General features: G+C 41.1%; 1 protein-coding gene across 1 annotated transcript; it reads right to left on the bottom strand.

The window, feature by feature from the left end:
- Nucleotides 1-352: 352 nt before the first annotated feature.
- Nucleotides 353-22275, bottom strand: DDX53 (DEAD-box helicase 53). Its single transcript, XM_038588770.1, is given in 2 exon segments — nucleotides 353-2494; nucleotides 22267-22275. Coding segments are annotated over 2 exon segments (1962 nt in total). The 3' UTR covers nucleotides 353-541.
- Between the last annotated feature and the right edge of the window lie 428 nt (nucleotides 22276-22703).

Below are 22703 nucleotides of genomic sequence, written 5' to 3'. Positions count from 1 at the left end.
GTTAAATGTCTGAATTTTGGTTTTGACTCAGGTCATGACCTCAGGTTGTGAGATGGAGCCCAGCATTGGGTTTGCACTGGGCATGGAGCTTGCTTGAGATTCTCTCCCTCTTCCTTTCCCTCTCTCCCCTCCCTCCTCTCCCTATCTGCCTATCCCTCCCCCTCTGCCTTCCTCTCCCTGCCTCCCTTCTCCCCTCCCTCTCAGCCTTCCTCTCCCCCTTTGCCTCCCCCTTCCTCTCAGTATCTGCTCCCCTCCCTCTCCTCCTTTCTGTTGCCACTTCACCCCCCTTCCTCCCCCACCTTCCTCCTCTCCACTCATGCATTCTCTGTCTAAAAAAAAGCATAACATTTAATTATTTTTCAAACACTTTTGACTTCATTAGGGAACATACACAATATTGAAAGCTTTGTATTTAAGAATTGGTAAATGATGTCTTTAAACTGCTTTAAAGTGTTTCTAATACTTATGTATCTTGAAAACTACGAATCTTTAATAGATCTTCAATCTTAGAGTAGTGTAGTAAAACTCTTCAGTGTTGGTATCAATAAAATTCCGTGGCTTTTCCATGCGATTTTGATTCTTTTCTTGTGTCCTTTTTTTGTTTATGCATTTTATATCGCTCAGCCATTGCTATAAGATCTTCCGGGACACTCTGATTTGCTCGTTTTAGAATCTTAATCAATTTGCTAGCGATTTTCCAATCATTTTGAGTTATGAGGGTAATTGATACACCCGTCTTTCCTGCTCTTCCAGTACGCCCAACTCTATGTACATATTCTTCAATATTGCATGGGAAGTCATAATTATATACATGTGTGACATCATTAACATCAAGACCTCTGGATGCTAAATCAGTAGCAATCAATATTTTCACTTTTCCAGTTTTAAAGTCCTCCAGAGCATACTCACGATCATACTGTTCTCTGTTACCATGCAGTGATTGCACTGGTATGCCCTGGATGCTTAAATCACTTGATAAGTCATCAGCAACAAGTTTTCTGCTCACAAACACGATGACTTTGTCTTGGGGTGACAGGCTGTGTAGGAAATCTCGGATAAGAGATCGTTTTTCTTCTTCTGTGGTAACAATTACATTTTGCTTCACGGTATTAACAGCAGCTAGATCCAGAGTACCAACATACACCATCATAGGCTGTTTCAAATAAGATCGAGCAAGTCAATGAATGGTATCTGGCCAAGTTGCACTTGTCATAACAGTCTGCCGATCTGGGCGCACATCTAGTAAGATCTTCATTATCTGGTGTTCAAAGCCCAGATCTAGCATTTTATCTGCTTCATCTAAGACTAAGTATGTTATACTTCGTAAGTTGACTAAGTTATTCATTTGCAGATCATTCAGTCGTCCGGGAGTTGCAATAATGATATCTATGCCTTTGGTAAGGTCTTGTATTTGTTGTTCTCTATTTCCGGCACCATATATACAAATACTTTTAAGACCTTTGTATGAATACTTAGAACATTCAGCTTCTACCTGAAGAGCTAATTCTCTAGTGGGTGTAAGGACTAGCATGCCAGGTCCATTCCTTTCCTCTCTCGGTATTGGTTGATTATTGAGATGAATAAAGCCAGGCATTAAATAGGCCAAAGTTTTGCCTGTTCCAGTTTGGGCAACTCCAATAAGATCTATTCCTTGTAAAATAATTGGCCACGCCTGTGACTGAATTGGCATTGGCTTTTGAAAACCTGCTTTTTTAATGTTCCTTATAAGTTCAGGATAAGGTTGGAAAGCATCCTGAAATGTACAGGTAGGATTTGGGATGGGGCGCTTTTTACCATCTTTCAGGTCGTCACACATTACATCAAAATTTTCCTTTCTCCAGAGGTCTACTTGAACTTTAGACAACGAGCTTGTGGCTTTAGATTCTACGTAGAAGTTTTTCGTAATGGGTGGTAAATCTGCCCATTTTCTTTTTTCCCACCGCACAACTTCTGCCCTGATTTTATCCCAGTCTATCAGTGGCTGAGCTTGTCTACCACCAGTGCTCTCCGCACGAAACTCCCTTGTGGCAGAGGGCTGAGGTGCGGCACTTTCAGCCCGGGGCTCTGAACTGGAGCTGCGTTCTTGTTTCTCAACAAGGGCTTCTATAGCCGCTTTGGCCTTGGCTTTCATGTCCCTGGCGCCAAAAATTTTTACCTCGGCTTCAGAGTCACCTTTTATGATCTGTATCTTGGTGTTTGTCGTAGCCTGGATGTCTTTTATCTTTGCTCCCCCACGACCAATCACCACACCGATCGTATTGTTCCTTAATCTAAAGCAGAGAGGTGGTTCTCTGGAGCCCGAGGCCCTAAGGTCCACGTAGCCCGAGGGGCCGCTCCAGCCTCGGCCACTTCCGCCCCCACTTCCGCTGCTGCCGCCGCCACCGCCCCCGCGCTCCCCGGCAGGCCCTGTGATCTCGCGGCTGAGGCTCTGCCTTTCTCTGCTCTGGGGCCCAGGCCATGGCTGAGGAGGGTGACGCGGGTGTCGGCCACTCGCCTACCTAGAGTGGGAAGATGTGGTGCGAGGGCTCTTCCTCTTGAGGCGCGAGACCAGCGGGGCGGGCCATGGCACTGGTGAGTAGCTGGGCCACCGTTTGGAAGGGTCTCGTTCTGTGCCGTGGTGGCAGGGGCTTTATGGGCCTGACCAATCACAGGCCTCGATATTTGCATAAGGTAGGCAGGCCCCTGTGACACAAAATTTATTTTTTTTTTTTTTTTTTTTTTTTTTTTTTTTTGTGACACAAAATTTAAAGTGACGCTGTAATGTGACGCACCGGTGATACTCTTGGTCACTCGGTTGGGTAGTGTTACCCAGGGTTTCCGCGCTGTAAAATTATTTCTCCCTTTCCATTACAGTACTAATAGATAATTATGATTACTCTGTTCTTTGGAAGCAATTCGCTAAGACTAGCTAACCCTCAAAGGGTCACTTCCTATTTAAATTCAATTCTTTCTAACATTTTATAGAAACAGTAATGTTCTTTGTGGCACAATTTGGAAAACGCTGCTCTGGATGAATATTGATTATCGAATGACTTTTTTTTTTCATTCAGTTAAGACTTACCCTGAAGAAACACAAGCCCTCCACACTCTTTTGTGAATTACACTAAGAGTTTGAAAGCATTCGCAGTACCTTTTAGTTCGGGAACTATTAAAAAGGGAAATTCGTTCAGTCAAATGTAGCTTTTACTTAAGAGTATACAATATTTCCCTGTCTTTGTCTTCATCTTCATCTTTACCTTGAATGATACTGTGTGTCACAGAACCGCAGGATTCTAGAGGTGTTGGGTATGCTAGGGTCATTTTGGTTTTTTTTCCTTCATTAAAGACAGAATGAGGTTGAGGCACTGATATCCTTAAGGCCTTGCCTAGGAGTCCTCAGCAAATCCTAGAGAGTGTAAATTGAGAACCATTACTTGACGTATAGACAGGGGCTCTCATTCCTTTACTGTAAAATGACTTGTTTTTGCTCCTGTTGTTTCATATGAGTGATACAGAGGAACAGAAGAAGCCATGATAATGAAGTGAAAGAAAGTCAGAGTGGGGAGAAGGGTAGCCGTGCACAAAAGCAGTGTACTTAGTGGTGGAACTCACTGTAGTGAATTATTGGGAAAGGAGACTTTTGTAGGTATTATAGGTACTGAGAGATATTGTGCCTTCAGGGTCATTCCCTACCATTGGAGAAACTGATTGTCGCCTAAATTAAGGGCCACCAGTGCGATACTCTTTGTTTCAGAAATCTCTGCAACAGTTTAATCTCCTTTCTGAAATGTTCCCATTAGATAATTACCCTGTAGGTTTTCTAAAAAAGAAAAACAAAGCAAAAAATCGGAATACAAAAGTATAAAGTCGTCAATTGGATGGATTCTAGGGGAGCAGCGGGCTCAGAGGTTCTTATAGAACAGAGGGAGGCAAAAAAGGAAGGGTTGGAGTTTCTGATAAAGTATATCTAAAGAAAGGTAATAAGAGTGTACTTAAGGCATTCTTCACCATTTTGCATAGGGTGGTCTCTAATACATGATAGGTAACAATAAAAGAGTGAAATATTACAGGCAGTGAAGTGAGGTAATTTTAAATCACTTTAATTTCCACAGAATTTTCATGTAGATAAATTAATGTTGATGTCCTAAAGCATTCTTGTAGGTGAGACTTCCTTAGAAACGATCTCGATAGTATTTTAATTTTCCTTGGTAATCTAAAGCAACCTAGTCTTGTGGAATTCCAGTTGGCATGGATAGTTATAATAATTATAGTTGATTTTACATATGTACAGTACTTTATAGTTTATAAATACCTGTAGAAATGGTCTACTTGGATGCTAAGTATCTGGCCATTATTCTGTTCTGCAGGTACAATATATTATGGCAAAGGCTGCCATCATCATTGCATACTTTGGTGTATTTATTTTGTGCTCAGAACCATATTCCATTATGTAGAGACTAAAGAAGTGGCAGCAGCATGTGGTAGTGGTCAAGAACACAAGAGTCTAAATAACTGGATTCTGCTCTAAGTTCTATCATTTACTAGCTGTGAGTCCTTGAGCAAATTCTGAGTTTCTTATGCTTTGGCTCTGCTACCTGTGGAATGACACAGTAATACTTATATACACAGAGACACACACAGTTACACTCCTTAGTTCATAGTAGGAGTCTCCAAATCTCAATAAACCGTGTTACAGAAACAGTAGGTGTGTAGAGACAATTAGGGAAGTTCCTGAATGCCTGTCCAAGAATTCTCCTGATAGAATTTCCTCTGTCCACATCAAAATGAAAATAAGAGTAATAAAAATTTGCTCATAAATCTAAATTAATTCATTTAAATTTTTAAGTTCTAACAGCATATCCTCCTTTTTTGTAAAATATGCTTTAGAAAGTGAAATGAGGATCATAAATGATTTTTAAAGATCTCTACTATGGCAAAAAAAAAAAAAAGGTAAAACTAATGCCAGTAACTAGATTTGGCTTTGAAATGTTACTTGTATTGAAACCCAAGAAATTGTAAGCACTCAACTAGGACATTAGCAAATAAACATAATTCAGAATGCTATTAGGTATTTATCATGATGGCAGGCCAAAAGGCCTAGGAGGCTGGAAAGTTGAAGCAAGGCTCTTTAAGGGATGTAGGTCTGTTCTATCACTAGGAGGTGTGAATTTCCAGATAGGAGGATATTAAAGTTTTAGGGGAAGAAACAAATGTGGCTTTGGGGAAGGGTTGAGGGCAGCCTGGAGGACTAGGACAGAAGATTTAGGTTAAGGAGAAAGGGGAAATGGAGGAAAATAGTTTAGGTCAGAGAAGTTGGAAAAGAGAACTTTCCAGAATCAAAAAGACAATCAAAGATGTTTCAAATTACTATGGTAAAAAAAAAAGAAAATAGGAGGGGGAAGGAGTGAATCTAGAGTGAAGGAGTTCTTTGACACTGTCAGTATTAATTAGGGAAACAGGGCCATATGGGGAAAGCAGGATGCAATGAAGCAAAGAATAGGGGCTGTGTCTGTGATATTTTAAGTATATTGAACTGAGAGACTGGAACAGAATGTGGCAGTGCTAATTCAAGAAGGGAACAACTAAAAAGAAGAGACCCAAGTAGCAACTAATATTTTTAATCCTACTATATGCCAAACATGTCAAAATGCATTGTTTCAATTTAATGATCATAGCACCTCTGTAATAGGTGTTTTCCTCCTTTCCCCCGTGAAAACATTGAAACTCCTAGTTGTCACGTAGTATATCCAAGTTCATGCAAAGGTATGGTAAATAACTTAGATAAATTTAGACACGGGTCTGATTCGCTTCAAGGCCTTTCTCCCTCCACTACACTCCCATAGGTAGAGGAAAACGTGTGATTTAGTGCCTCCCTGTAGAGATGGAATGAAAGGAGTGTTTAATCAAAGATGACTCAAACTACATCAGTTGGGTTGGAAGACTCTCTCAGCTGAAGCAGAGCTCTGGGACTGTCGGGTCTCTGGTTTCCCAACCTAGGAGCCCATCAAGGTCCCTGCGCTTCCGCTTCCGGAGGCACCAACTCCACCGAGCCCCCGCCCCTTGCCGCACGTGGAGCACGGGCCTCTCCAGCGGAAGCCCCTCTGTTTAGTAACTGCTGGAGCTGCCGAGTGCTGTCCGGGTCGGGCTGGGGGGTCGGGCGGGAGGGTGTCCTGGGTGACGCCCCAGTGCGGGCACTATTGCGCAGATGGTTGTTGGTATCAGCATTGCTTGTTGGGGTGTAGTCATCCTAACAGACCCCAAAGGGAAGGCCTTCCATGTCGATTGAAAGTACTACCAGTGAATTCATCATCTTCAATCCATGTCCCCAGGATAGCAGAACGAGCATGGAACTTAGGGATGTTCTGGACAAATGGACATTGAGAGCCTTCAGTCCTGAGGATACTACAAGACTGAAATGAGGGTTGTCATTCTTTGGCCATGAGTGTTGTTGCCTTCTCAGGTTCCACGGAGACCAATAAATCCCTAAGAGAAGAGAACAAGTTCTGTGTCTTACCTGGAGAAAGAAGGTCGAATAAAATTTTTAAGATAATAATAATTTTTTTTTAAAAAAGGAAATAATAAGCCAAATTGGAAAATGAACTTAACTGTTATTTTAAATAGTACTCTTTACTTCTATAATGGGGTCAACACCTATTAGTCTAACATTGAATTGGCATCATGTAATGTGCAGAAGTACATAAAACTTTTTATCTATGTACTGCTCATAATTTCCAAGGTGTTACCACCTTAAGAGTTTCAAAGCTACTCCATTTCAAGGTGGCAAGTGAAACTTAAAAAGTGGTCCTGGTGATTTTGCTCAGGTTTATTCAACAAGTTAGTGGTATATCTAGGACTTGTTCAGTTCTCATTCTAGTCTTTTCAGAATGAGGATGACTCCAAAGAGGCAAGAATTATCTTTACAAGACAAAAATCAGCATATAATAAAAGACAAGTACCAAGATATTTGAGAGAAATTCACATTTGTCATTAAAAACAAAAACATTTGGTTCTTTGTCCACAACCGCTAGAAATGTTTCTGTGATGAAATTCTTTGCTTTTGGGATAATGACTTAAAATTTGACAGTTCATTTCTAAGAGAAGACTATGCGTCCTTCCAGTTTTTGTTTTGTTTTGTTTTCATTTCTGATATACCCTAGCTACTCTATAAAAGTTATACATAGTTTTTTTCAGAGTAGAAAGATAAAGTTCAGCTGCCAGTCACAGCATGTAAGTTTTAAAAGCTATGTTGAAGCAAGTCCCTTCAGAACTGTTACTCTCTAGTATGTCGAAGTGCCTGGATCTAATGCTGAATGACTGTATTCCCAACATTTTCTTAAGCTAAACGGAAAGTACATAAATCTAACTTTTGGTCTTGGATTGATCTACTGAATAAATAGAGTAACTCTTAATATAATTTTAACATCTCTCAGAATGTAAGTAAATAAGAGCTTTTTCCAAATAAACTTGCCTTGCTCACAAAAAGAAAAAAAAAAAAAAGACTCAAACTGATAGGTTGGGGACTCCCAAGCAGCCAAGAATCTAGGAGCTGTTTGGCAGGGAAGTTGGAGAGGAAGTCATTTATAGTGCAAAAAGAAGATTTTGGTTTCAGATGTGTCTAGTTTGTGGTGGTTTGGGGAAATGCAAGTAGAAATGTGAAGCAGGACTGGAGATTTGGGACTGTAGTTCAGATAAGAAGACAGGAGGAAAAATAGAATAATCAGTGTAGAAAGTAGAGTTGAAACAGAGAAAATCAATATTCTTCCCGCAAAATAGAGAGTAGTGGCAAACAGGTTTGAGAATATCTTTAGGAGTCAGAGAAGCCATATGATTAGATAATGAGGAGGGAAGGACAGGGAACCAGGTGAGGAAATAAGAAAAATTCAAGAGAATAAGAAGAGAGCATTATAATAGGAAATAAGGCAAGAGAACAGGCTGAGAAGACCTGCTAAATAATATAAAATACTTCATGGAGGACAAGGAGTAAATAAACTGCTGAAGGTAGGAGAAGGCAATTAGCAATGAAGAAAAACACGTATTGCTAGGGAAGCAATTGGGAAGAGAGACAACTGGACCACTGGGGAACCATGCAGTGCTGGGGAGAGAACTTAACAGCTTGTACCAAAAGCTGAAAGGCAGTGTCTTAATTTTTTTTAAAGATTGTATTTATTTATCCATGAGAGAGACGAGAGCAAGGCAGAGACACAGGCAGAGGGAGAAGCAGTCTCCTCGCAGGGAGCCCGATGTGGGACTCCATCCTGGGACTCTGGGACCACGCCCTGAGCCAAAGGCAGCCACTCAACCACTGAGCCACCCAGGTGTTCCAGTGTCTTAATTTTAAAACAAGGATTCTAGGAAACCGAGATTTCATGGGCAGTTACTGGGATTGTTCTGTTAAGGACCCATTGGATTTCAGTAAGATTACTTACTATGAATATTGGAAGGAAATGAACTTTAATAGTCTTTCAAAATACATGGAAGGGTAGAATGAGGGAGAGAAGCCCAAGGAAACAAGAACCATTCATTAGCAGTTTCAGAAAAGGAGAGTCTTCATAAAAGGAGGAATAGGGAGTACTGGGAGTTCTTTCAAGGAGACTACAGTGATATTTTTAGTTACCCACTGAACCTTTCTCTATCAAATTTAGTTTATTCTCCACAAAGTGAGGGAGTGCATTAGTTACATATATGAAGAAGTGAGGCTATTGAGATAATTAAATCTCCTTTCAGTACAAACAGTAAAAACAAAACAAAACTGTAAGCTGATTAGCACCTGCAATAAGCACTACTGGAGAAATTGTTGCTTACCAACTACTTCCTATGGAAATTTTAACATATTGGCATGAGTTTTAAAAATAATAAGCTTCAGTTATCCCTTGGCTCTATTTTGAGTCATTTCAAGGGCTTTCCAGGACCACTGCATTTCTGATAGTTACAGTGTAGGTAAGTAGAAAGAACAACAGTTATCTACATCATTTGCATTATATACAGAAGCCAAACAACAGTCCTTAAAATCATGGGAATCTAGAGGTGAGGAATGACTTGGAAAAGCATCTTTTCTAACCTTCTTCTTTGCAAGTGAGAAATCTAACATCTACAGCAGCTTTGTCCAGTGGAGACATGATGTGAGTCACACATACAATTTTATATTTTTTAGTGGCCACATTAAAAAGAATAATAAAAGTGAGAGACTTCTGATTCTGGACAAGATGGTATAGTCACATTTCTCCCTGTTTCTTCTGCTTATTTATTTTATATATAAAACAAGACTCTGAAATCTGGAGAGAAGAATGCAGACCAGCTAAGGATTCCAAAATCCTTGACTTAAGGATTAAATTAACCAAAAACTAAAGGAATGACGAAATGGTGAGTTCTGTAGGTAGTTTCTTTTTGTTTGTTTTTCCCTCCCTTATATCCTAGATTGGGTGCTGGAGAAGCCTGCAACTCAGAAACACCCACAGGCAAGAAAAAAAGTCCCAAGGAAAACCTGTTCTTTTTTTTTTTTTTAAAGATTTTATTTATTTATTCATGAGAGACATAGGCAGAGGGAGAAGCAGGCTCCCTGGATGGAGCCTGATACAGGACTCCATTCCAGGACCCCGGGATCACACCCTGAGCCAAAGGCAGATGCTCAACCACTGAGGCACCCATGTGCCCGGAAAACCTGTTCTTTTAAGCCAAAGGACCAAGGAAGGCCCAACCTATCAAGAAAGAAATCTGTTAATAACTCCCCTGCTCACTTATTGCAGTAAAAAATGACACCACAGTGCACTTCCCCTGCCCCTATCAACAAAGGCCAAGTGCAGAACCTAGATTTCTGTCCACATCCATTGGTAGCGAGTCACTCCTACCTCTCCCTGCTATGGCGATGTCCAATGAGACCAAGTCTTCATGACTATGTATAGCACTGTGCATAGGTGGGTGATGAGATGCTCTCTCCACACCTATGTCCTCCCCCCATCATTAGGTCAATAGAAACCATGTGGGGAGTCTGGAGTTTCACCCCTCACCTAGCAGTAATTTGGTATACCTTATTTTTTTCACTATGTATGTGATATCTGAGTGAAGAGCCTGGACTTCCACATCTGCTTGGCAGTAAGGAGGCAGGGTCCACCTTCCCATACTAGTATGGTATCAGTGGAGGCTTTTAAAATCAGAGATTTATTTTTTTAAAAGATTTATTTATTCACAAGAGACACAGAGGCAGAGACATAGGCAGAGGGAGAAGCAGGCTCCTCGCAGGGAGCCCGATGTGGGACTTGATCCCAGAATCATGCCCTGAGCCGAAGGTACATGTTCAACCACTGAGCCACCCAGGTGTCCCTCAAAATTGGAGATTTAAATAATATTGTACATTTTAGTACATAAATACATTTATGTACATAGTACATAAAGCATCTAAGACAGAATTAAAAATCACCCATCATAACAAGAATTAGGATGAATGAAGGGAAAAGCATGAATAGATGCCAACTGTGAGAAAAAATAAGCATTGAAATTATCTGAAAAAGATTTAAAGGCAACCACCATTTTTTAAAAGAAGCTTCAGTGAGCATTTATCAACAGACTTGAAACAAATGAAAAAAGAAGTCTTAGCAACAAGTCAAAGATGCAAAGAAGAAAACTTTAGGACTGAAAAATACAATAATCAAAACTCCCTTCATGGGCTTAAGAAAGGAATGGAAATGAAAGAGGAATGAAGTAGTCTTAAAGGTAGAACATTGGGAATTACCCAATTTTAATAACAGGGAGAAAAAAGACTGAAAAAAAAATAGCAGTGCTTCAGAGGCCTGTGGACAATAATACAAACTCTGATGTTCCTTGGAATTGCAGAAGATGAGAAAGAACATGGATATGGAAAAGTACTCAACAGAATGAAGACTGAAAATTTCCCAATTTCCTAAAAAACATAAACCTACAAATTCAAGAAAGCCAAGGAAATCCATGCCAAGACAAAGCATAATCAAATTTATGTAATCTAAAGATGAAAAACTCTTAAAAGCAGATAGAAAAGACACATTACCAATAGGGGGAACACCTGTTCAAATGATTGCAGAGTTGTCACCAGAAACCATGGAGGCCAGAAGAAGCTGGCATAAGATTTTTTTGAAATGCTGAGAGACAGGAACAATCAATCCAGAATTCCATATACAGAGGGGATAACTTCAGAAATGGAGATAAGCTCAAGATATTTTCAAGTGAAGGAAGACTAAAAGAATTTGTTGCCAGCCGACCTAAGGTAAAATAGTGGCTGATGCACATTTTCTACATGAAAAGGTAAGGATAAAAGAAGGAAAGGAAACAATAAGTGAAAATATAGGTTAAATACAGTAGAGTGTCCTCTTCTTGAATTTTATAAATAATGTTTGACATTTAAAGCAAAATTATAGCAATATATGATATTTTAAGTGTTTTAGAGGAGATATTTAAGACAAGTATATGACAATTGGGAAGACTAAAGGGACATAAAGAGAAAGGGCTTCTATACTTGATCGTACTGTAAAATAATGCTACCATAGACTGTGTTCAGTTGTAGATAAATAATACAATACCTGGAGGAACCACTAAAATGCCATATAAATACATATACTCAAAAGCAGTTCACGTAAATTAAAATGAAATTCTAAGAATTTTCAGCTAACCCGCAGGAAACATGCGCATCAATACATGCTCAAAATTATTAGTCATGGGACACCTGGGTGGCTCAGTTGTTGAGCATCTGCCTTTGGCTCAGGGCATGGTCCCGGGATGGAGTCCCACATCAGGCTCCCTGCTTCTCCCTCTGCCTGTGTCTCTGCCTCTCTCTGTCTGTGTCTTATGAATAAATAAATAAAATCTTTAAAAAAAATTATTAGTCATAAAGGTAATGGTAATCAAATTCACAATGAAATAGCACCTCATACCAACTATAACAGCTGTAATAAAAAGACAAAAATAAGTGGTGAGGATGTGAAGAAGAAATTGAACCCTCATACTCTGTTACTAGATATATATAATATTGCATCCGTTTTGGAAAACATTTTGGCAGTTTTTCAAAATGTCAAATATAAAGTTATTATAAAAATAAATAAGGAAATAAGGTTACCGTATGACTCAGCAATTCCACTCTTTGGTATCTACCCAAGAGAAGTACAAACATGTTCACATAAAACTTGTACGTAGATGTAAATAGCATTATTTATAGTGGTCAAAAAGCCAAAAATAATCCAAATGTCAAGCACCTGAGGAATGGATAAACAAAACGTGTTGTATACATACAGTGGAATACTGTTCAATAAAAAGGAACGTGATATTGGTGAATGCTAGCGTAGCTGATACTTGAAAACATTCTGTGAGGTGAAAGAAGCCGGTCGTAAAAGACCACGTACCTTATTATTTCCATTGGCATGTAATGTCTAGTGTAGGCAAGTAGAGAAACTAAATGAGTGGTTTCCCTGGGCTGAGGACAGATGGGGGAGGTGAGGTGGGCTTCAAAGTGAGGCGAGAGGGGTAATGTGTAGTGACTGTTAGAGTTTGGTTTTGGGTGATGAAATTAATTCATGGTGACTATTTCAAAACTCTGTAAGTATACCAACAAAAACAAAAACAAAACAACCCAGTGAATCGTTCACTCTAAACACACGAATTGCATGGTATGTGAACTGTATATCAATAAATTGTTAAATAATATATGGACCCATATGAAGCTTAGGTTTCTGAGCACTTTGCCCCCTTTCTTATATGTGAATTAAGTGCATGCTCTAATTTTCCGCTCTAAAAGCAATACGGTTGACAAATGAGAAAACTGAGGCAGAAATAATGTATTATTTTCCAAGGTCACACAGCTAACTCCTGAGCTCCACAAAGCAAACTCAAACAGATTTCCTGGCTCTACACAGAGGTGATTAACAATAGGCTGGGGAAAGATGGGGCAAGGCAAGGAAAGGAAACCATTTCCAATAAACATATTCGGTTGTGATAATCTGGGATAAAAAAAGGCAATCCGGTATGACAGAAGTTTTTATTGCCTTCCTCAGGGGCTTCGAAACTGCTTGTAGTTGATAAAGCCATTCAGAGTAAGGATTTAGGACAAGGGCTTATACTCAATTCTTTGCAGTGCACATTACTACTGAGGGATATAGCAGGTGACTTTACTCTTCAGTAAGAATCATTGTAGGGGAAGAGAAACACAAATGACAATGTTAACAACTGCCGAATCTTCTCTTTGGGAGTTTATTGATATTCGTAAATGATAGGAGTAGAAAATTGATGGAAGAAAAGGTAACAGCCTTTAAAGGTGGATTAATTTGGCATGTTGTTTTTCTGTCAGGCTTATTATAGCACTTGACAGGAAAAAAGATGCATTTGATGCCATTTACTCTTTTCAACATGGCCATTACTTGAGAAATATTATCACTTTTGATTTTTCAATTTTTGCTGAAATGGTGTTTGATATAGTTTTGTTCTCATTATGGAGTCTCTGTCTCAATTTGCTGAAAAAGATTGCAACCCCAGTGAAGTATGGCAGAAAATTAATTAATGTGTGTGGCTATTTAAAGATCATTCAGGGAGAACATCAAGTGGTATTTTCTAGGCTGTCTGACTTTGATCTGAATATTTTTTTCTTGCAATGACATGGATTTCGTGGATGGCAGCCATGAATTAAAACCTGGAAATTTCTGAAGTTTGAATGTCCCAGCTCACACACTGGGGTCCTCAAGGGTGGGTCAGTGGGGAGAGGAAGCAGCTGAGGGAAAGGGGGGTGGAGGTGAGGGAAGCTAGTTTGCCTATTGAGGTTGACCTCAAAAGACAGCTGTTCTATTTCTGGTATGCAATGTCCAAAAAGCATGTTTATCTTAGACCATGTCCAGTTACATGGTGGATAAAGGTGTTCTAATCCTATACACAGCTGTAATTCACACAGCTGGCAGTACAAGATGTCTGGTATAAGAGGCTACTGTAGTTCTGGGCAGTTTGCCAGTCAGAGAGCCTTTGGGATTATCCAACTTTCAGGAACAAATAATTAGTGAGGTGTCAGAACAGCACACAAGCAGGCTGTCATTGAGGGTGGGATTTTGTTGTCACTGGAATATGGGAGTGTTGGGCAGAAGGGAAGAGGATGAATGCTTGTTTCAACATGGGGTGGGGGGTTTATGTGAGGCAGAGCTCATGAGGTGCGCTTGATACTATGTCAGTGACAGCAAAGTTGATTCTAGCTCCATTGGAAGATGGGCCAAATTTGCTGGTAAAATTCGTGTCATGATCAGGCTTTGTGGAGAAGCCACCTTTGGTGCATCCAGGTAGAAGTGTCTCAGAATTGTGGGCTTACATGCACTCACGGATGGCATCCGAGATCATCACTGTTCCCTAAGCACTCACACGCAGTAAGATGCCGCTGAGTGTGGTGATGGTGAGCAGAGACTATCATATAGATGGAAATTTGAGTTTCACATCTTCTGCTTGCTATTTGTATGACTTTGGGTAAGTTACTTAACTACTCCATGCCTTGGTTTCCTCTTGGGGTTAAATGAATTTATCTCCTAGGGTGACTGTAAGCCTAAAATGAAACTGTGCACTCCAAATGCATATCTCACAAGAAAGACGGAATGTTTTCAATTAAAGCGGCTCTTCCTGGCGCATTATGATAGAATGCCTTGCTACTCAGTACGGTCTGCAAACCCAACAGCATCACCTGAGAATTTGTTAAAAGAAGCAGCAGAATCTTGGGCTCCATACCAATCCTCCTGAATCAGAATCTGTGTTTTCATTAGGTCCACCGGAAAAATCCTGCACACATGAAGATTTGAGAGGACCTGTGTGATGGTTTACTTTAAGATGTGTATCCTGCTTATTAGCTATATAAACTTATTCAAATTAGTTAACCTCTCAGAGTCTATCTCTCCATCTGTAAAAAGAGAATAATTAATGTGTTAGGATTAGAAAGAGCCTATGAAATAACATATCAGAGTTCTTAATGGTACTCCAACAGCGCATGGGCAATGCAATGTGTGATTGCTAGGAAGTAATAATAAGTAATTTTCAGGGCTTTAGATATGGCCAGCTATTGCTAGGCCTTTGGCTTTCTAAGTCCTTCAACATGATCCTAAAATGGATAGCAACAGAGCTTCAGTGAATGAGGCTAAGTCATTCCTTTTTCTGCCTCCCCGCCCCCTAGCTTTATTAAGTAGAATTGACTGACCTCTACATATTTAAGGTATACAATGTGATGATTTGTTACGCGTATATATTATGAAATGATTACTACAATCAAGTTAGTTAACACATCCATCACCGTGCATAGTTAGTATATACCCCAAAGTTATTGTAAATATGAGATGGCAAGCTTTTTCAGTAAGGGGTAGATGGTGATTGTTTTTGGCTCTGTGGGCTACACAGTCTCTCTTGTGACTACTCAACTCTGCCCTTTTAGTGAGAAAGCAGCTATAGACAAGTAAGCAAATGGGCATGTGTTCAAAACACACACCACACACAAGCACACAAAACAGATGGCATGATAGGTCAGATTATAAGGAAACAAAAGACAAATTTGAGGCAGATCTTGGAGTTCAGTAGGAGCCCTTTTCTCAGGGTGTTTGGGGACCTAGGAAGGAAGCAGAAATGATTGTATCATTGGCCGTCTGTTGGAGCTGAGAAGTGTAAGGTGAGGAGGAAGGTACATCTTTTGGATGAAATGAATATTGCTTCTCATTTAACACCAAGGTTGTGCTTAGGAGTGGGTCTCTTCGTGGGGCAGTGTCTCCTCATTTAGTGTTGGCTTATGCATAGAGCCTTCCTAGCCCTAGTCCACTCTGTGCAACACTTGCCAGAGAGTCACAGCATATTCCCTGGAGACAGTCTTAAACAACGTAGCTCACAAATGGTTGATTTTTCTGTGGCCACACCCAGTGGCTCTAAATATGAGTCTTGGTTTAAAGGGGAACTGAGCAGTGGAGTGTATTGGCATAAATGGTGTGTTTCTAGTTAGCAGGCTCACAGGGCCTTTTGTTTTTTTTAAATTTTTTTTAAAGATTATTTATTCATGAGAGACACACAGAGAGAGAGGCAGAGATATAGGCAGAGGGGAACCTGATGCAGGACTCGATCCCAGGACCCCGGGATCGTGACCTGAGCTGAAGGCAAACAGCCGCTCAACCACTGAGCCACCCAGGTACCCCGCAGAGCCTTTTGTTTTGAGCAAGGAAGGACAGAGGCATAAGTAGAGACCTGCAGCCACCAGGAAAATTGACCCCACTGTAGAATCAGTGTCTTAGGCTTCAGTAAATTTATATTAAGAGTTTGATTGCCGGGATCCCTGGGTGGCTCCATGGTTTAGCGCCGCCTTCAGTCCAGAGCGTGATCCTGGAGTTCCAGGATTGAGTCCCATGTCGGGCTCCCTGCATGGGGCCTGCTTCTCTCTCTGCCTGCGTCTCTGCCCCCCCCCATAAATAAATAAATAAAATCTTAAAAAAAAAAAAGAGTTGGATTGCCATTGTATCCCAAGGTTTCAGGCAGTGGGCTGGTGTCTTGGTATTGGAAATCTCTGGGTTGTAATTTTCTTTCCAGGGGAGTTGATTGAGATTGAGGCAGAGCCTGAGCAAGTGGAATGACCAGGTCCCAGCTCTTCAGGAAAGGAATCTGGCAAGGGACCTGGTGCCCCAAGCCAAGGTGGAGCAAACTCAGCCCTGGAGTTGAAGCCTAGGAATTAGGGAATGGGTACATCAGTGGGAGCCAGGCGACAGCTGCGGCGCCAGGAGGCTCCTACTACCACCATCAGGCATGTTCTCATGGAAGGCAGATTGCAAGGCTTTTAGGTCCACCGTGGGGCCCAGGAGTATCAGGTAGGGACTGGCTGGCACAAAGTCCTGGATTCATGCACATAATTTTGGTACACGTCTAGATGCTCTAAGTTACCATACATATTTTAAATTTCATGACTTTGCCTATTCATTCAGAGATTGCTGAGGAAGCTATTTTGTGAGAAAAAGGGAAATTCACCCGTGTGAGTGCTCAGTGGGCTTTTGTAGCAGTCTGATTGTTGAGAGGGTTTCCAAAAACCTGTTGAACTGTAAAAGCTGATTACTCTTGGGATTGTGTATCAGTCATGGTCCAGTGAGGAGGTAGAAACGTCTTAAGTGGTTTTAACAGGAAAAATGTGTACCTAGGTATGAAGAATTGTTAACAAGGTATGACGTTGTTAACTAAGACATTACACAGGGAAAAAGAAAACACTAAGCAATCAGAGGAGGAGAAACTGCAGGAAACAGCATCCACTTCTGGGGCCAGGGAAACTAAAAGAAGAGACTGGAATTCTTAAAACTGATTTTTAAAACTTAGCAGTTCAGGGGAGGGTGTCCCTGGAGTGAAACCCAGATCCCTGAGGCTGACTTGTTCTGGTGTTGCTGACGGGAGAGTAATGAAGCTTGCTTGCGCAAGGGTTGAAAAATCTGCAAACCGCATTCAGCTGCTGTCACGGGATGGCACTGCCACTGCAGTGGAGAAGTGTTGGAGAAATCCTCCCAGGAAGCAGACAGGAAGGAGCAGGTCCCTCCTCCTTCCTCTAGCCCTGCAGTCCCCTCTAGAGCTAATAGGGCTCCAGCCAGCAAAGCAGAAGTGTGCATTGCAGCGTCCCAGCCCCCACACCACAGGCCAGGCAGGGAAGAGCAGAGCAGGTGGGAGCTGAGAGAGAAAGAATGAATAACCCAGAGTGCTTTTGTGCTCTTTTGGGACAAGCTCTTCAGGTTCGCTGGGCCTTTCTGTCCACTGAGATGAGAAATGACTCAGGAGAACCTTCCCAGTTTCTCTGTCGCTCTCCCTTTGCAGCCCCCATAAAGTGATCCAGAGAAATCCCATGGTGGGTGCTCCCTAGGCTGTGAATTGAGTGACTGACAAGATGAAGTTAAGGGCTCAGAATTCTCTCTTCCTGGAGAGGAGAAAGAATGCAAGGACAGAATTTTCTGTCTTTATCTTCTTTTCTGGCAAAGTAAAATTGATACTACTCTGGGCTGCACATGATCTGGTACGAAATGAGTGCACAGGGAATTTCAGTGCAGCCAGATCAAATGTTAGATTTTGTGACAGGAAAATTAAGGGCAATGACTTCTGTTGGGCAATTCTTTAGAATAACACACACGCTAGACCGTGTTCTACCTTTCTGCAGAAATTAAAGCAGCCAGAGTGGGAACTCCATTTCACACACTACTGCTCAGAGAGAGCAGCCATTCCGAGATAACCATGAGGTTGCTTACAGTAATACACTGGAAGAGAGTACCTGCTTAGAGCACAGAGCCGGGTGGGAGCTAATTGGAAATGGCAAGACCTAGAGAATGTGAGACCATTGATGACAGACTGGGAGTTTTGTAGTTGTTTAATTGTTCATTTTACAACAGTGAGGGCATTCCAAATGCTATGTAGATAAGCAAAGAACATACAGCTAGAGTAATGAATCATAGACCCCAGCAGTAGGACGAGAGGAGGGCTAACATAGCACTAGGTGAGGTTTTCCACTTTCCTTTTTGAGGAGCAATTAGGGTTGATCCCATATTTCCCATGTGGATTATTTATTAGTTGTGTGTATGCATTTACTTGCATCAGTTATTTGTATAAATCAGACACTGTTAATTGCACAGTCCATTATTATTGATGTCATCCTTTGCTTTTCAGCACATCTAGCTTATCCCTTGAAATGTGAGCTTACAAATTCAGAAAAATTACTTTCAATCCCAGGCTCTGTGTGGAAGAAATCTAGATCTATGTGTCTCCTATGCTGTAATTATAGCTCTTCTTAGTATACACTGACTTCCTCGATTCTACTTGGATCTGCATCATGATTTTTCTGACCACTTATTGATTATCACTTCTGGCTTTATTACCTGACTGACCCTCTTCAGATGGCAGCCATCCAGACTGTACCCTCTAACCTGTGACAAGAGGTAAGAGGTATGTGCCTATCCCAGTGGATCTCTGTCCCCACTGAGATCAGAAAAGTAGTAGTATCAGGCATTTCTTAAATTATCCCTCTGTAATCGCACTACAAACGAGAGGAAAGGTAGCTCCATGCCTTGTTCTGGCACCGCTGACAACTGAAGTTCCGATTCCTTGAATGATTAAACCAAGTGATAATTGCCCCCCCTCTAGAATGATATCTAGACTACCTATATTCTATTTTGATATGCCACATATCAGACTACATTGCATCAGCAATAGGTGTGGTTGCAGGCAAAGTGGAGGAGTAGCAAAAGCCTGTAATTCTTTACATATTAGGAAATCCCTATTCACCTTGTGTTTCTGTGTTCTAAAGCTTGGAGCCATTTTTTTCAGGAACCACACAAGAAGATTCTCACGTGAATTGGTTTTTTTTTTTTTTCCACCTGAATTGTTAAGAGCATAAATGATGTCAGAAATGGGCAATGAAATTTCCAAGGGAAGCAAGGATATCTGAGATGGTGTAATAATTGCAAGTTAAGTCTGCCATGGGAAGTGTCGTTCCTGAAATGAGAAACAAAAGGTTACACACCATCATTTGGTTGGCTGGACTGGTCAGATTGCCTGAAAAGGTTAGGACTTACTCGTTTTGACCATGTCCATGGGAGAAAATTGAAAACTGTAGAAGGTTAGACAGATAAACAGTTTTTTATTTGATAACATGGCACTGCAAATAAAAACTTTTGGACAGAAATGGGGGGAGAAAGGTGTCCAGAAGGATATAATTTTCTCTGCATATTTGCCTGCTTCTCAACAACATTGGCTAATAAGTAGCAATGGGAACTAAAGCAGAGTAGATTTCTGAGGTATGCTGGGTGAGCAGAGCTCCTTTGTAAATCATCCTGACCAGCTGCTTGAAGTCTCGAGGTTAAGACTGCTAAGGATAAGGAGATGATGTAAATCTAAGTGCATCTCATTCAAGGAGCACAGGGGACCACATTAGATTTTTCTTTCTATTTTAGAGAGGGACGCAAGTAAAATTACGAAGATTTTGGCAATTTTTAGCTATATTATATACCCCAGTGTAGGATGAGGTTAAGTCTCAGTCACTTGCTTTATGGAAAGGCAGCATGCTTTGCCACTGAAATTTCAGGATGAATTGTTTGTATCCATGACTCACTCACTAAAGAACATTATGTTGGTTATGTGCTTAGGCTTGTGCTAGAGCAAGTTATCTTCTTGGTCCAAGGAGAACTTTTCCCCTATAAGTTGTGAGGCTGTGGCTTTTTGGATGTTTTGGAGTTGATGAGCTAACTCTGAAGCTGAGTACATTGCTCCAGACCTTTTCAGTTCTTAGTTCACGTTTTCCTAACTGGATGACACATTTGAGGATCATATGTACCGGTTACTTTTTGACTTTAAGAACTGAGCACATGTGGCTTAGAAGTGAGTCTAAATTGTGTGGTGGGAAATATCTAGATACTGGATCGTACTACCAAAACAGTCAGAGATCTGCTGATTTCATCTTGCTGGCCATATTGGTCAATTGGTCATGTTTGCCAACAGAGTCTAACTGAGAAGGATTAATTATATTGGTAAAGGGAGGCAGCACAATGACATGATGATGTCACATGTTCGCCATCTCTGTCATAAAAGAAAGCATCTAACTGAACAGTTTGAGGAAAACCTGGCTGTTGAAGGTTTATATTACGTTAACTCGATAAGCCTTCTTCCAACTAGCCTGCCATGGTGGTGGCCTCTGATATTATGGGCCATGAAGGAGCCATCAGCGTTTGAACATGAAACTGTATGTACTATGCATTGAACCTTCCTACCTGGTGCTGTAATGGCCCAATAATTTTTAATTGTGTTGCTGCACAGGAGGTAATCAAAATTTAATGGCCAAAATATTTTAAAGGAACCTAAAAATGTGTTGCTCTAGAAATAAGTTTGTATGTGACCATGTCAAACCAAAAATGCCTCATGGGGATTTAATATTTTCCAAGTTTTGTTTTCACTGAGACTCAAGTGAAAAAAAAAATGAGCCCATCACATGATGAATACTGTCTAATATTCTGATCTCTAACATAGTGTAATACCTCTATGAAAATGTGAAGGAGCATCTAGCAAAAGGGATAACAGAGGTTTTTCCTCCTAGGCTTACCTCAGTAATGATCCCTCTTTGTGGAGTTCCTTGACTAATTGGAATGCATATTCTGTTGAAATTAGGCCACAGTGCAGCCTGTCTTTCCTTGAGAAGGGAGAATTCTTTTCCTTTGTTTAAATAGAGCCCAGATGCATAATATATATTGCAGATCAGATTCCTTTGATCAAGAGAATCTATTCCTGGTTCAAGGTTCCTTTATTTTGAGAAGCATCCCTACATTCACATTCAGAAATAGAATCATTTCATGGCATCTTTATTCCCTGTGGGGCGAGGTGGATGCTACTCAATTGTTCTTCAGTGTTGAGTGTCTCTGTGGAATCATTCCCCATGCTTGCCAGAGCCTTTTAGCTTAGAGTCTGGAGGAAAGAACAATGGAAACCATTTTTAGTGTGACTCCTCCTAGTTTTCCCATTTCAGGTAATAGCAACTCCACTCTCTGTTGCTTCCTTTCCTGAAGTTCTTCTTGAAGATACCTCCATAAATGAAGTAGAGGCAGTACTGAGTACAGAGGCCCTGAGGCAACAGTATATATACCTGGCTGGTTACACTAGAAGGCCTTTGTGACTAAAGTGAGGGGAGCTGCAGGGAGAGAGAGGTCAGGGTGAAGTGGGAAGGTAGCTAGAGGCCAGAGCAAATGCCAGGTACACAGGGAGGTGTTCCCATTTCTTATCCAAAACAGCATCCCCAACCTCTGTCACTGGCTAACTCTCTCACCCCCTTTACTTTCCTTCAGCACTGCTCCTATCTGGCATGTTCTCTGCTTATTATTTGCTTACATATTTCTTCACATCTGAATATAAACTTCATGAAAGTGGATGCTTTGACTCTTTTTGAAATCATGTATGTATTCCCTAAACCCAGAACAGTGATGGGCCATGGTAAGCACTTCAGCAGATATTTGTAAAGCGTGAATCACATGATGATCTTGAAGGTCTGTCAGGGTCTTTTTTTTTTAAGATTTTATTTATTTAGTCATGGGAAATACAGAGAGAGAGGCAGAGAAGAGACATAGGAAGAGGGAGAGCTCCCTGCAGAGAGCCTGATGTGGGACTCGATCCCAGGACCCCAGGGATCATGCCCTGAGCTGAAGGCAGATGCTCAACCACTGAGCCAGTGGTGATGATAACCCTTTGCTACGTGACAAACCTATCCCAAATCATCAATCATCTGCCAGGCAGTCCCTTTGGGCTGGGTCAGGCTCAGCATCTCTTGGGCCTGGGGCATACGTGTGCCATGTCTGGCAGTTTGCCGGCAGTTTGGAGAAAGGGGACAAGTGGAAAGGGACCTGGGTTCCGTACTGCTCTTCATCCTGTCAGGTTCTGGGCAAGACTCCAAGAACCGGCCCAGGTTCTAGTGATGGAGAACTCAATTCTACCCCTTGCTAGGTGAACATACAAAGACACCTGGACCGCGAGAGCATAGTGATGGGAAGGGAAGATTTGGGGCTCTCTTTGCAATCTGCCACAGTGCTTTGTTCTTCCGTGTCTAATCCGACGGTCTCTCTTTTATTGAGCCACATGCCGATTTCTAGAGCAGCCAGTAAACTGTTTTCCTCCATTTGAGTATTATCTAGTACAGACTTTTTATACTATGCTCTGGAAGTTTCTGTCTCTCCATAAAACTGCTGGGTGTCACCGATTGCTCTGATATTGTTTTACCCTGC

The sequence above is a fragment of the Canis lupus genome, chromosome X, assembly GCF_011100685.1.
Source record: "Canis lupus familiaris isolate Mischka breed German Shepherd chromosome X, alternate assembly UU_Cfam_GSD_1.0, whole genome shotgun sequence".
Classification (NCBI taxonomy): Eukaryota; Metazoa; Chordata; class Mammalia; order Carnivora; family Canidae; genus Canis; species Canis lupus.
Note: the sequence above shows the minus strand (reverse complement) of the source record. Positions and strands in the feature narration are given on the sequence as shown.